The sequence below is a fragment of the Pelophylax lessonae genome (genome assembly GCF_965119305.1).
Source record: "Pelophylax lessonae genome assembly, chromosome: 12".
Classification (NCBI taxonomy): domain Eukaryota; kingdom Metazoa; phylum Chordata; class Amphibia; order Anura; family Ranidae; genus Pelophylax; species Pelophylax lessonae.
The window spans coordinates 72,611,427-72,627,300 of record NC_138779.1 but is presented as its reverse complement, the minus strand read 5'-3'; the positions used below and the strand labels follow the sequence as shown (position 1 = coordinate 72,627,300).

At 41.1% G+C, this 15,874-nt stretch overlaps 1 protein-coding gene across 1 annotated transcript in view; it reads left to right on the top strand.

Annotated features, from left to right (window-relative positions):
* The window catches only part of LOC309568441 (tyrosine-protein phosphatase non-receptor type 11-like), a 241,965-nt gene that overhangs the window by 169,654 nt on the left and 56,437 nt on the right, over nucleotides 1-15,874 (top strand). Inside the window, exon 3 of the mRNA XM_082274109.1 lies at nucleotides 8,863-9,057. Within this exon, the coding sequence (XP_082130235.1) occupies nucleotides 8,863-9,057 (195 nt within the window). The remainder of the gene's footprint in view (nucleotides 1-8,862; nucleotides 9,058-15,874) is intronic.

Below are 15,874 nucleotides of genomic sequence, written 5' to 3'. Positions count from 1 at the left end.
GACCTTCTAAGCAGTTGTCTAGAAAACTGAAACTGAAAATAGTTTACGCTCACAAAGCTGGAGAAAGCTATAAGAAGATAGCAAAGCGTTTTCAGATGTCAATATCCTCTGTTCGAAATGTAATTAAGAAATGGCAGTCATCAGGAACAGTGGAAGTTAAAGCAAGATCTGGAAGACCAAGAAAAATATCAGACAGAACAGCTCGCAGGATTGTGAGAAAAACAATTCAAAACCCACGTTTGACTGCACGATCCCTCCAGAAAGATCTGGCAGACACTGGAGTTGTGGTACACTATTCCACTATAAAGAGATAATTGTACAAATATGGTCTTCATGGAAGAGTCATCAGAAGAAAACCTCTACTACGTCCTCACCACAAAAATCAGCGTTTGAAATTTGCAAATGAACATATAGACAAGCCTGATGCATTTTGGAAACAAGTTCTGTGGACCGATGAGGTTAAAATTGAACTTTTTGGCCGGAATGAGCAAAGGTACGTTTGGAGAAGAAGGGGCACAGAATTTAATGAAAAGAACCTCTGTCCAACTGTTAAGCATTGGGGTCAATCAATCATGCTTTGGGGTTGTATTGCAGCCAGTGGCACAGGGAACATCTCACGAGTAGAAGGAAAAATGGATTCAATAAAATTTCAGAAAATTTTGGATGGTAATTTGATGCCATCTGTGAAAAAGCTGAAGTTAGAGAGGATGGCTTTTACAAATGGATAATGATCCTAAACACGTGTCAAAATCCACGGGGGATTACATCAAGAGGTGTAAACTAAAGGTTTTGCCATGGCCTTCACAATCTCCTGACCTCAACATAATTGAAAATCTATGGATAAGACCTTTAAAAGAGCAGTGCATGACAGCCCAGAAATCTCAAAGAACTGGAAGACTTTTGTAAGGAAGAATGGGCAAAGGTACCTCAAACAAGAATTGAAAGACTCTTGGCTGGCTACAAAAAGCGTTTACAAGCTGTGATACTTGCCAAAGGGGGCAGTACAAGATATTAACTCTGCAGGGTGCCTAATCTTTTGCAGACGCCATTTTTTTGTTTTCTGTTATTTTGAAAGTGTAAATGATGGAAATAAAATCTAACTTTTGTTGACATATTATAAGAATGTCTAATCTGTAATTTGATGCCTTTTGGAGATTTTGCCATCTTTCCTTGGCTTCTTTATGCACATTAATTCAAATTTTTACCTGGGGTGCCCAAACTTTCAATCACCACTGTATGTATGTGTGTGTGTGTGTGTGTATGTGATATATATATATATATATATATATATATATATATATATATATATATATATATATATATATTAGAGAGAGAGAGAGAGAGAGAGCCCTGCCGTGCTCTCTTTATAGGTGTCCAGAAAAGCTTTTATGTGTTAAATGTTAAATATTTATTTGTGCGGCTGCGGCGTTCGCATGTAATGTCGGAGCGCACTGCTCCTTCATTACATGCGATCGGCTGTGCGGTGCGAGTTTAGCCATACACTTTGTATGGCTAAATTCGCACCGCACCCGCAGCAAACACGCACAGGACCCTTTTTTGCAGCCGCATTAGGATTGGATCGCACAGCGGTTCACACTTGTGCGATCCGATCCTGTGCGAACTGCAAGATCGCACTGCAATATGCGATCAAACTGGGGGTGTCGTTAAGATTACATTGACACCCCCAGCGTATCGCATATGGCAGTGTGAACTGCCGGGGGTGCGTTTGCGATGCGGGAACAGGCTGCGGATTCGCAGCCTTCCCGCATCGCATAAGTGTGAACCGGGGCTAAAAAAAAAAAAAGTTTGGCTGAGTTTAAAATTACATTTCAATGTTTTTGAATGAATACATAACTGCAGTAATTGTTGTTCAGTTTTAGACCCGGTTCACACTACGACTTGTCAGGCGACTTGGTCGCCTGACAAGTAGCGCTCCATTCTGTGCAATGGAACTGTTCTAATCAGAGCGACTTGCATTGACTTCTGTTATGAGAAGTGGTTTGCAAGCCGCGATGAAGACTTTGAGTCGCCCTGGTGTGAACTGACTCTTACACCTACTTGCTTCTTGAATGCTGTAAGAATTTTACATACTAGTTCTGCATGGTATAAAACTTGTGAATAAAAGCTTTGGTACAAAGAAAGAAAGAAAACATTTTCTGTGGTCAGTTACGGTTTATAGATCTGGATGCATTATTCATTGTTATCTCTCTGGGTTGCAGATGCAACTATTATTCATTCATAGCTTCTATACTTGCAAAAAGAAATATATAAACAAAGGTTGTTCAGCTGCACTGGAAACTGGAAAAACCTTAGATAAACTGTAATCTATTCGAGAATGCCTCACTGATAAGTCACCAATCGGGTTTAGCTTTTACAGGTTGCAGGGTACGTACTGTTTCCTATGACCTCATTGGAGCAATAGGTCTGTGGTTAAATGTAGCTATGTTAGTGGTAAAGAGTAACTTCAGGTATTTTTTTCAAAATATTGGTCCAAGTGGATCATACACAAAGAGAATTTCGTTAGAGCTGTTTAAGTGAACTCATTTTGTTTAAAAACCCTTACAATTTCATCCAGACCTGCTACTTGAAGGAAATTCTAGATGTAATAAGCAAGTTTTGAAATGTAGGCTTAGGAAAATCACATTCATAGTTCGATAGAAATTCCATTCCATTAGAAAACTGGGAAACCTTTTCGAAAACAAAATTCTGCTAGTGTATGCCCAGCTTTAAAACACTTGTCAGATTTTATTTCATTTTTTTTTGAGTCTGTTGGTAAGATTTTAGAACAATAGATCTTTTTATTAGATAATAATGGGTAAGAACTTCTTCAGGATTTCATTGCGGTCTCTGTCCCTGTTAAGAGTTCCACTGTCCTACACCAGGGGTCTTCAAACTTTCTGAACAGAGGGCCAGTTTAATGTCCTTCAGATTTTGAGGGGGCTGGACTGTGGCCAGCGGGAGTAGAAAATACCCTGGCATCAATGGGAGTAAGAATGCCCCATTGTTGGTATTAGGGAAAGAAATAGTGCCCCATCTCTGGTGTCAGTGGGAGGAATAGTGTCCCATTGTTGGGGTCAATGGTAGGAATAGTGCCCCATCATTGGGATCAGTGGTAGGAATAGTGCCCTATTGTTATCAGTGACAGGAATTTTGCCCTATTATCGTTACTATTACCTAGTAATGTCTTGTATCAGTGAGAGGGATATTATCCCAAAGGCCTGATAAAGGCAAGCAAAGGGCCAAATCCAACCCCTGGGCCGCAGTTTGGAGACCACTGTCCTACACCAATGACCATGTGGATACCAGGAGAGGCAGTGAGGGAAATCTCCCCAGTGATAGACTGCAATAAAAACTGTATACAGGTTCCAAACCTGCTCCAATCTATCCAAAATTTCGAAAAACATTTGGCTGGGGTTGCAGTTAAGATTTAACCTTTTAACTGCCAGGACGGGGTGTATGGGCACGCAGATACACTGACAGTCTGCAGGAGACCTGCATGGCACCATTGATCTTCTGATCGCTAGTGCAATGCTTTACCGGCTCAAAAATAAAAAAAATGCACATTTTTTGCCTGCAAACAAATATGTGTTTATTTTTTTTAAAGTGAGCTTTTCCTTGAAGGGAAAAAAGCTTTGTAAGATGCTAGACCTCCACCTTGATGAAAAGTCTACTGCCATGAGTGATCCAGATATCAAACTTGCCTGGCCCTACTGTATGTGAAAAAGTAATTACTCCCCTGCTAAATCATTAATAAAGTGGAGTTAAAATTCACTTGCCACACCCAGACCTGATTACGGCCAGACCTGTTTAATCAAGAAATTACCTAAATGGAAGCTGTCTGGCAAAGTGAAACATGCTAAAAGATCTAAAAAAGCAATACATCATGCCGTGTTCTAAAGAAATTGAAGAACAGATGAGAAACAAAATTAGTTGACCTCTATCAGTCTGGAAAGGGTTACAAAGTAATTTCTAAGGTTTTAGGACTCCAGCAAACCAAGATTACCTGCAAATGGAGAAAACTTGGAACAGTGGTGAACCTTCCCAGGAGTATCCAGGCCTACCAAAATGACTCCCAAGCACAACAACGACTTCTAAAAGGGGTCATAAAAGAACCCAGAACAACATCTAAAGAACTGCAGGCCTCACTTGGCTCTCTTAAGGTCAGTGTTCATGATTCAGCAATAAGAAAGAGACTGTGCTAAAAAGGCATCCATGGGGGAGTTTCAAGGTGAAAGCCACTGCTGACAAAAAAAGAACACAAAGGCTTGTTTCACGTTTGCCAAAAATCATCTTGATTTTCCCCAAGACTTGTGGACAAATGTACTGATGAGACAAAAGTTTAACTTTTTGGAAGGTGTGTGTCCTGCTACATCTGGCATAAAACTAACACAGCATTTTATAAAAAGAACCTTATACCAACAGTCAAACATGTCGGCGGTAGTGTGATGTTCTGGGACTGCTTTGCAGCTTCAGGACCTAGGCGACTTGCTATCTTTGATGGAACCATGAATTCTGCTCTCTAACAGAAAATCCTGAAGGAGAATGTCTGGCCATCAGTTCGGGAGCTCAAGTGCACTTTGGTTATGCAGCAGGACAATGATCCTAAACACACCAGGAAGTCCACTTCTGAATGGCACAAAAAAAAAGTAAGGTTCTGGAGTGGCCTAGTCAAAGTTTGGACTTAAATCTGATTGAGATGCTGTGGCATTACCTTAAACAGGCCACTCTTGCTCTAAAACCCTTCAGTGTGGCTGAATACAAACAATTCTGCAAAAATTCCTCTACAGCGATGTGAGAGACTCATTGTCGGTTATCGCAGACCCTTGATTGCAGTTGTTGCCACTAAGGGTGACACAATCAGCTAATAAGTTTAGGGGGTAATTACTTTTTCACATAGGTTTGGACAGCTTTTTTCCCTTAATAAAATAAAATAAATCATCATTTAAAAACTGCATTTTGTATTTACTCGGGTTATCTTTGTGTGATATTAAAATTTGTTTGATGGTTTGAATCATTAAAGTTTATCAAATATATATTCGTCCCCCACACCATTACACCACCAGCCTAAACTGTTGATACAAGGCAGGATGGCTCCATACTTTCATGTTGTTTACGCCAAATTCTGACCCTACCATCTGAATGTCACAGCTGAAATCGAGACTTATCAAACCAGACAACATTTTTTCAATCTTCTATTGTCCAATTCTAGTAAAACTGTGAATTATAGCCTCCGTTTCCTGTTCTTAGCTGACAGGAGTGGCACCCGGTGTGGTCTTCTGCTGCTGTAGCTCATCTGCTTCAAGGTTCCATGTGTTGTGTGTTCAGAGATGGTATTCTGAATACCTTGGTTGTAACCAGTGGTTAGTTGAGTTACTGTTGCCTTTCTATCATCTGGAACTAGTCTGCCCATTCTCCTGTAACATCAACCATGCATTTTCATCCACACAACTTCCACTCACTAGATATTTTCTCTTTTTCGGACTGTTCCCTGTAAACCCGAGAGATGGTTGTGCATGAAAATCCCAGTAGATCAGTTTTTGAAATACTCAGACCAGCCTGTTTGGAGCCAACAACCATGCCAAGTTCAAAGTCACTTAAATCCTTTTTCTTCCCCATTCTAAAGCTCAGTTTGAACTTCAACAAGTTGTCTTCACCACGTCTACATTTCTAAATGCGTTGCGTTGAGTTGCTGCCATGTGATTGGCTGATTTGCAATTTGTGTTACCAATCATTTGAACAGGTGTACCCAATAAAGTGGCCAGTGAGCGTATATTTGCTCTAATCTGGGAATAAAGGGGCAAGCTGTGGGGTATGTATGATGTGTCCCCTAAACTGGGTGAGCGTATAACGCATCATTTGCCCAGGCAGCAAGGGAGCTGTAAAATAACCAGTTGATCCACATTTATTTTTTTTTTACCATCCCCAGACCATCTACCTACAAGTTGGCTACTCGGGTCTATTCACATTGCTGTGATGCTTTGCATTGTAGCATTTTTAAGTCACCATGTCATGTTTGCTTGTCAAACATGTGAACAGAAGTTGGTGTAAAATCCCCATTAGGATAAAAAAAAAAAAAACCGGCTGATCAAAAGGTGGAAGTTTTGCCTCCTGGACACCAAGAAACTCCTACCTCTGAAAAGGATTTGCTACGAATATCTTTTCAAAGGGCCTGTAAAAGTCCACCACCTGTGTGAAAGAAGCCGAAGGCCCAAATTCATACCTGTGTGTTTTATGTGCCTCCCAGATGAGGTGCAATAAAAAATCCTATTTGCTGCATCTTTGATACACTTTCACGAAAACACACTGTGACGGTATTCACCGTCACTGGAAGTGAAAAACAGATAATGAATGGTTTGAATTGCTTCAGATGGGACAGTCATATTTGTCAGCAATATCTTCATATAGAAATATGAAGATTTATTCCCATTGCCATGAAGTCTGACTCCTAGATAATGTGTGTATTCCATGTCCCTGCATGCCAGACAGGCTTCCCTATTTGTGTATTGAAATTGAATTTGTATTGTGTTAAAGTTTACCTGTCTCATTGTTAGATGTTAATGACCTCACATTGTTCTGTCCAGATGGCTAGATAATTTGTTTAGTTCCTGTATACACTTTGATCGGCATATGCTTCTGTAATCAGGCAGAGGGGAGGGATTGTGTACACTGTATGAGAGTGTAAAACTCTGTTTTCATTGGATTGTGAATGTCAGGGCCTGTTTTCAACAAGGTCCACCTGGGCGGTAAACTTGTGGGGGGAAATTGTATAAAAGTCTGTTTCTTGTTCAATAAAGTTGTTAGTTCACCCTCAATCTAGAGTCCTGTCTCTTATTGGGGGAATATGCTACAAGGGATTGCTATGGTCTTCCATACTCCCTTGGATAATCACGAAGCTCCAGTAAGAGCTTGTGTAGAGCTTGTTCCCGCTGCCCTCTCTGGGGAAAGAGAGGTTCACCCACGGGAACCTGGAGCCTTGTTGTAGGTCCAGGGAGAGGAGACGGCGAGAAATAATGTTGGTCTGGTGCGCTAAACACATATAGTGCTAATAACGTATGTGATTCCAATGAATATACAAAATTGTTAATAACAATCATGAAATTAGTGAAAAATCAAGTGAATTAAATACAATAGTGTATATAAATCCAGCAAAAAAAGTCCACAGTGCAATCAATGTCCGTGCCTTTTTAAATGCAAATAAAAAGTCAGTGTAAAAACTCCAGTAATAACAAAATCCAAAAGTTGAAAATCTAATAGAGTGCACAGTGACACACATAGGGTTCCCACCACCTTCCGGATTAGCCTCTTACCAGCAGATGGGGATACATTGGCGGAATGTGTAACGCCTTGAAGTAATAGCACCCTGGTACCATGAAGGAAAGGTTACACACCTGTACACCTCTTGTGTTAAAAAACAGATATAACAGCCTCTTACCAGATGTAAATATACACCGACGTGTGTAAACTCTTATTACAGAATCTTCCCCACCATGGTTACAAGGGATGCCGGGATCTTAAAATCTCTCTCCTCTTCTTACTCTCCCCCGCAGATATGCTCATACAGATATCAAAATATAAAAAGTAGCCAATAGAGCATTATCCCAATTACTTTATTGGTAAAAACAGAATTGCATTTACATTTTGAGATGAAAGACCGGCTTGTATCAATCAAATGCTTGCGGCCGCCTGCAGTGCGGACCGTAGCTAGTGGTTGTGACGGTGCGGCGCCTCCGGAGACGGCGAGACCCTAACCAAGCTGCGGCGGTTCGTGGGGTCTAAGGCAGTTACGGTGTCTGGTGGAGTGCTTGGAGCCCTTGGGAAGCACTAGGAGCGTCCGTCAATGGAGGTGCCAGTTGATCCGTTACACACGCGTTATAGAGGGCTCAATTGTAATGTGAATGCAACGCACCTAAAACTTGCCGCATAGGTGTGAACTGGCCCTTAGGCTGGCCATCCATGGGTTTGTTTTTTAGTTCAGCCAGCCGGAAACAAATCCCATTCCCCCCCCATCCACACATTTGATGTGAATGGGAAAATCCTCCAGCTGTATCATTATATTCTGAGAGTGGGGAGACTTTCCCACCATCTGAAACCGTGATCAGCACTGCAGACTGTTGCCTACAGCACTGATCGAACTGGAAAAGGCCAACAGGCAGTTATACAGAAGTCAATTAGTAAACTAGGCCAGAGGAATGATGTACATCTGATGCTGAAGCAACTGTGTGGAAATGGGAAGTGGTTAAAAAAGGCTTGGCGGGGAGAGGAGGAGTTAAAGCGGTAAAAAAAAAAAAAAAATGTGTATCGTGCATTTACAGATGGGCCCAAAAAATGCATGAATAGGCTAAAATGTACTTTTTTAAGCGTAGAGAATATATAGTGTCAGGTGACTGAGCATGCACTTGTAAATAGGGACAAGTAGAAAAAAATCGTATTCTGCATGCTAAGTGTAGGCAGGTGTAGGGAGAAAAGCTAAAAATTCAGTAGTATGACTAGAGACCTAGATCTACCATCCCCTAGGTCGGGCAAGTGATTATTTATTGCTAATTGAATGGATTGATTAGGTTTTTCATCATTACCTACTTCTGGTATAGTAGATTGTGTGGGGTCACCTTAATTTAGGTGAAAGATTGATAGAGGCCAACCAGTATGGTGTCCAGCTGGACATGTCCCACTTCTCTGCTTGCCACCATATTTTACTATTGTGTGTTTTTATTTTTGGAGTAGAAGTCTAGATGGGAAAAAATACCTGGGGTACTTGATATACATTCAGTATAATGCTTTTGTGAGGTTATTGCCCTTATAGAGCACTTACAGACTGACCGTAAATATCACATACATCTAATGATTGCTCTATTATTTCTGCAGGAGGAACAATGAAGTCACACACATCAAAATCCAAAACACTGGGGATTTCTATGACCTGTATGGTGGAGAGACGTTTGCCACATTGGCTGAACTGGTGCAGTATTACACGGAGCAGCAGGGTCTACTGAGAGAGAAAAACGGAGATGTGATCGAGCTAAAGTATCCACTGAACTCTCAGGACCCTACATCGGAAAGGTGAGTGCATCGAATGAAGTACGCAGCTATCTCGGAGATCCTTCTCCTCCACACCACTGCCATCTACTGGAATCTTTTGTATTTTTATTTTCTTTCGTTTGTACAGTGTATAGTTATCTTGGGGCCAGGAAATATCAGCTGCGTTAATATTTACCATTTTTCTGGAAAATTCCTTGTTTTAGTCATCTGGAACTGAAGCTTTAGTTGTTAAGCCTTCAGTCTAGCCACATGCTGCCAAAGTAGAAAGAACTAATTGTGCTAGCATTTTATCTGATAACAGTTCCTGTTGGCTTTTGGCATACCTGTTAGGGTTGATTTAGTAAAGAAATAGAGACTGTTCACTTAACAAAATGTATGTTAACTGAGCTTGGTAAGGCTCCTTTCACACTTGTGCGACTTGTCCTGCGAATTGGGACTGCAAAGTCGCATCAAGTTGTACTCCATGATTTCTAATGAGTACTGTTCATATCTGTGCGACCTCAAAGTAGTCCCTGCACTACTTTGGTGCGACTTTGATGCATTTCTTTGATGCATTTAAAAGTCCATAGACCTCAAGATTACACAGACATTGCTTCAAGTCCAGTCAAAATTTCAGCAACATTGTGTGACTTTTAGGTTGCACAATTGTGAAATGGGCCTAAAGAAGATAAACGGTTATTGGGTATTTACAGTGAACACAAGTTCAGGTTCTAGAGCTCCAGACAAAAATGGGAAGTGTCATAGCCTTTTCAACTAAAGCTGTTCTCCAGGTAGAAGTAAATATTCATCTGCATGAAGCATGTATATTACCTTGTTATCCTGTGCCTTGTGATACATGCTTATCGGTTGCTTTCTTCAGAAATCATCACTGAAAGTCCACAATCCAAGATTTTTCCATCCTTTTTTCTTCCTCGCCCAGTTAGGGACACTGGAGTTCAGAGACTTCAGGACTATAGTGCCACCTACAGGAGGATTGGACACTGGCAAGCAAAAAAGGAATCGTGGGCTGAGTCTTTTGCACATGCTCAGTGTTCTCTTTTTGGCATGAAGCACTTTGTACCCCGTGCTACATTGTCCTTTAGATCCTCGATGCATCGTGGAAAGTGCTGCTGTTCGGAATGCCTCAAGCTCACACTCTACTAATGGTTCAGGAGCTGCCTGCAGTTCACCCCCTGTGGTGCCTGACACTGACAGCCTGAACCCTTGCACCTTTTGGAGTCTTCACTCCCTCTGTTAGGCATGGCTGCCTCCTTGGCTTTATTCTAGTTGAATTTCACCATTTTCATGCATGGTTTCATGGACTCCTTACTTATTAGTTCAGGAGTCACCAGACTCTTAATTTCTGCATAAGAGTTCTGGGGCTGATGATAGACTCCAGGGCAGACCCATACTCTCAGTTCCCCTATGGACCTCTAGAGCTCAACACCCTATTGTTAGACGAGTCAATTCGGTCCTTGGACAGGCCAATATCTCTGAAACCCGAGACTGGATTGTCCTTAGCTTAGGGGCCCAGAAATCCCATGCAGAGTTCAGAAAAGTCCCTCCTAACGATATCTTGGGATATCCTTACAATGGATTCTGGCCTCTCAGGCTGGGGAAGAGTCCTGGGCACCTTGTCAGGGCCAGGGACATGAAATCTGTCTGTTCTTGCAATACTGGGCATCCTGACTAGAGGGTCAGTTAATTTGGATTGAGTTGGACACTCCATGACCGTGGTATACATCTAGCTTTGTCAGGGGGAATGGTCTCTGCACCTAGGAGGTGTTTCAGTGCCTGTGTCACAGGTAGGGAAAACCCAGATGTGACCTCCTTGGCATTTAGGTTCAACAACAAACTGGATGGGTTTGTCTCGAAGTACAGGGATTCTCTAGTGGAAGCAGTGAATTCCTTGGTGGCTCTTTGAGATCAGTATAGCCTGATCTTCACCTTCCCTCCCCTAATACTCCTTCCTAAACTGTTTCTCAACATCGAGCTGCAGGGAATTCTGGTAGTCCTCATAGCTCCAGACTTGGCCAGGTTTTGTGGCATGCCTAGGAAGTCTAATTCCAGCAAGGCCTATCATTGTACTTGGAAGGTATACTTCACTTGGTACAAGGCAAAAAAATCTCTGCCCAGAAAATTCTCAGTGGAATGAATTCTGGACTTTGTTGCAAGTAGGCCTGGATCAATATTTGCCCTTCAGAAGCTTCTGATCTTGTTCCAGAGACCACTGGCTTAAGACATTTGTGCAGATTTGTCTCTGTGATTTTCCCTATTAGCTTCTGTATGATGTCTTGATCTGAATTTGCTTCTCTTGGTGCCCTAAAACCCGCCATTTGAATCAATCAGGGATTTTTCCCTTTCTCCTCTCACTCACAGGGTTAAATTCTTCATTGGCATCACCTCTGTGCAGTAAGTGGCCTTATCCTGAAGGAACCCTTTCTGGTCTTGCATTTGGACAAGGTGGCGTTGAGACCCAGAACTTATTTTTTTTCTTAAAATAACTTTGGCTTTGGACCTCAACCAGGACAACAGGATTTAGTCCATCAGATGGAAAGTTGCCTCCACTGTTTGGATGTAGTGCAGTTTACCTCACAATTTCTGCATCTATACAAAATATTGACTCTTGTTTTTCTTCATGGTCCCTGTAAAGGGGAACCTGCCTTTTTCCCCATTCCATCATTTCTCAGTGGCTTTGACAGACTGTCAATCACCATTATGGTCTCCAGGATTGGGTTACACTTTCCTGTTAAGGTCTATTAAGTGCTGCTTGGGCTTTTCGGCATCAGGCAACAGTTTCCCAGGTCTTGAAGTGATCAAAAACAATATAATGTCTAATATTAGGATGGGTAGAGGGAGGGTTGGGAGATTGGTTATTGGTATTCTGAAGATTAACTTTAGCGTGTGATAAGTTGTATAGTATCAGTATAGTTGCTGTCTGCACTTGTACACTCAGATGGCAAAGTGTATGTCGGATCAGAAAGCCACACCTGCCGATGTCGGACTTCATGTGACTCTTTCATTATGTTATCAATAGCAGATGTAAATTTATATCATAACAGGTTCCTGTTAACATTCAAACAATTTTGGTATCAATCAAACTTGCATGCATCATCTTATCTTTAAACCGAATAGGAAACTCCCCTTTTATTACACTGTTTATTAACAGTTAATTAAGATCCCAAAACTGCTTCCATGATGGCTCTATAATGCTACTGTAGTGCCCTGTGCAACCACCTTCCCATTTTCCTTATGGTCCTTGATTTTCTTAGTAATGAAAAAATAAATGTTTTTTATTATATACCACAAAACGCTTCATTATAAACTGTGACTGTAAGTAAATAAAAAAAAAAATGTTTAAAAAGGTTCTCACTCCTTTTCAGCCTGAACTGTGATTTTTAATTTTGGCTTGTTGATGACAGCCTGAATGCCGATATGTAATTGGCTCCTGCCATTAACAAAAATGGCCCTAGAGTGTGTAGGTATGAATGAGAGTTAGGGACCTCATATATACACTGCGTAAATTGTTAACGCTATATTTACCTGTAATAAATAATTACATTTCCATTACATCGTAGATTGATAGGGCTTAGCCTCTCAGTAGCCACTCAGAGCCTAAGCCAGCCGCTCCCGCCCCTTCACAGCCTGGCACTCCAGTGAGTGCTGGAGGGGCAGAGCAGAGAGTCAGTCACCGCCTCTCTGCTCACTGAAGACTGAGAACCAAGCCATCAGTGGTCTTTAATTGCTCTGTTCTTATTCTTTGAAGTAGTGGGAGACAAATGCAGCATTGCATTGATGCTGCATCCGCCTTGGAGAGTAGAACTGTTTTTTTTTTTTTTTTAACTCTTTTCTAACTTCTTCTGAAAATGCTGTCATGTTGATTCAACATCTTCCTTACTTTGAGTCCGTGACCTAGAACAAGAATGCAGAGCATGATTTCTGACTTTACTTTGACTTTGCTTTTTAGATACATATTCCAGGCCAGAGACTCAAACTGTGGACACCAGTGACAGCCAGACAGCTATTATTTTCAGAAAGATGTCTGTAATGGCAGCCTTAAAGTGGAAGAGAAGCCTAACTCTAACTATTCCTAAAAACTTTCACTCCTCCTTCCTCCTGTGCTTACCTATTTTTAATCTGCTCCATACTGGGTCACATGATCCTGCAGCTCCGGCTCCCCTGTGTCAGAGAGCGGCTGCTGCAGGGAAAAGGAGGAAGTGCCAACAACATCTGGGCCTGGTAGGCTCTGGAAGCCCACAGCTGTTGAGTGCTCCCTTGCATAGGGTAGCCAGAACTGCAGGAGCATGTGACCAGACCAGAGCAAATTAAAAATAGGTAAGTACACGGGTAATTTTTTTATACAGGGTATGCTGAATGGGTAAGAGGAGGGGGGGGGGGACATTTTTAGGAATAGTTAGGAAAGACTTTACTACCACTTAATTAATTCTCTATGTACCAGGCCAGCTTCCCAGGAACCCCATTTCTTTTCCTGCAGACCGCCATAGACACATAGGTAATCTTCCTCCTAATTGGAAATCCTTGTACTTTGAAAATATTTTCACAAGCAAGATGTGTCTATCTTTCTTTCTTTCATTATTTTATAACGAGGGTAAGTATGTTGGGTCCCCAGTGTATTGCAGCAGTTTGTGTTTGTTCACCTATCAATGAATAAATAATATATCTTAGAACGCTTACATAAAAGTTCATAAAAAAACTGCAGCATTGATTTGGAAGTGGTTGTTATCAAACGGTATTTGTGTGAAAAGGCTGTGTGTGTAAAGTCAGGAGATCGATGGCTTTAATTATTTTTTTTTTTTTTTAATAAACATGTTATTTAAAGCATTCGGGTTTTTCTTTTTTTCACAGTTTCAAATGAAACTCAGCGTTTTCTCCTTAGTTTTCCAGACTAAATATTGATCCATGGATGTGAACTTGTTCTGTTCTTTGATGCTTTGTAGCTAGTTTCCATCTCCTACTGTCCCCAATATTTAGTACACAGATTGCATATTTTGAAGTGGAAATTTTAGTTGATGCAGTTTTCATTCCAGAATCACACGTTTGCAATGTTGAACCTATCCGCCTCTGTCCATTGTCATGACACATTCTAGGCATGACAGTTACCAGATCCGGCCATTTTTAGAGCAATACCAGATGCCTACATACCGATTACCATTTTCTTTTTTTGTTCTATTTACGTCAATGGTTACCTGATTAAAGCGCATCTCTGCAGAGAGCAAAAATGCTCCCGCCATACTGTAGGGGTTAAATGCTTGCTTAGGTCAAGGTGGCGGCAAAAAGCAGTTTTACTTACCCGGTCCTCTGTAACCGGTGCTTTCTCCTACGCTACAGCTATGGGGCTCTTTCTTCATGTCTTCATGTCCCTTGCAGGGCTTTGGGCTCTAAATTGGACTTCATGATGTCCGAGGACCCGTGACAAACCACGTAGGTGAGAGGAGACTATAGGGATTGTTGTTGTTCAGATAAGTCTGCAGGAGTGGGAGGATTAGGTCAAGCAAAAGTGCCTTTTGTTGAACCCTAGACCTAATTTAAGCCTTGCATTGTGGGGGCAGACCAACTGTAAGGGAGAATTTTTGTTTTCCCAAGAGTTCAGTTTTAATTAAGCAATTAAATACCTCAGGAAGTATGTCCTCATACCTTTATTTTTAAAAAAATGTAGGGTTCGGCTTGCTGTCACATAGAAAAAAAAGAAAATTAGAACGGTTACGTGAAAGATGCCTTGTCCTCACATTCTACCATCACTGCTAAACACAGGCAGACAAATTCTGTATTGGGTATATTTATAGTAGCCTTGCTCACTGCACCAATTTAAGACTCCTAATGAAATTTGTCAGCCAGAAAGTAGAGACTTTCATGTGATTATGAGACTTCTGGCCCACCGTGCAAGGCACCACAACATCAGAATGTTTCTATTCGACATACTGAAACCTCAAAAATCGGCGCTGAAATTGGCTGTATAGTAGGCTCATTGTCCTTTCTTTAAATTGTCAGGGCAAAAAAACAAGTGTAGTACATTTCTGAAATACAAGCAGCTCCTAAGTCCAGTCATGGGCTGATAACAATTTGTGGACCAAGTGGTGTCAGTGCTGCAGCCCAATTGTCTTTTGGTGAACTAAAAGAAATCCTGTCACTTTTCTCATCTACAACTTAGAGACTAATTATTCTGTAGTCCTAAATGAGAACTGGGGGCTGGAAAATAACTCTCCTTGAGATAAGATGGGAAGTATGCAACAAACAAATGACAGCTCTGTTTTTCTGACACAATAGGTAGATTTTTGCATTGCTCAAACAGATAAAAGAAAATGCTTTTAATTGTGTAACAGAGCAATGGGTAGCAAATAAGAGAAGTTCAGTTATGGTTTACATACTTAGAAGTGTATTTATAAAATAATTTGCATAGCTTTTTTTCCATTGAAGCTACATATAAAATCATTCTGTGCAAATGAGGCAAAACCAAATGTTCTCAGACTATTTTCTATGCATATTGAATGTTATTATAAATAAACCCATTGTGAATGTGGAAATACCACTTTATGGCCACTAGATGGTGCTGAGGAGCATACTTACCATATTTTCTATGGTACTCTGTGCCATCTATGAGCCATAATGTTGTATTTTCCCCATTCACACTTTGATCTGCAGAAAATGTAGCCTGAGAACCCTTGATTTTGCCCCATTCTCACATAACTAATTTAAATGCAGTTTCAATGGTTGAGCAGCTATGCAGATTAAAAAAAAAAAAAAAAAATACAAATTTTATGAGATTTTGCACTTCTATCAGAAATATCCTGATGGTCCATAGGGACCATGGGGGGCTGCTGATGCTGGAAGTCCCACAATC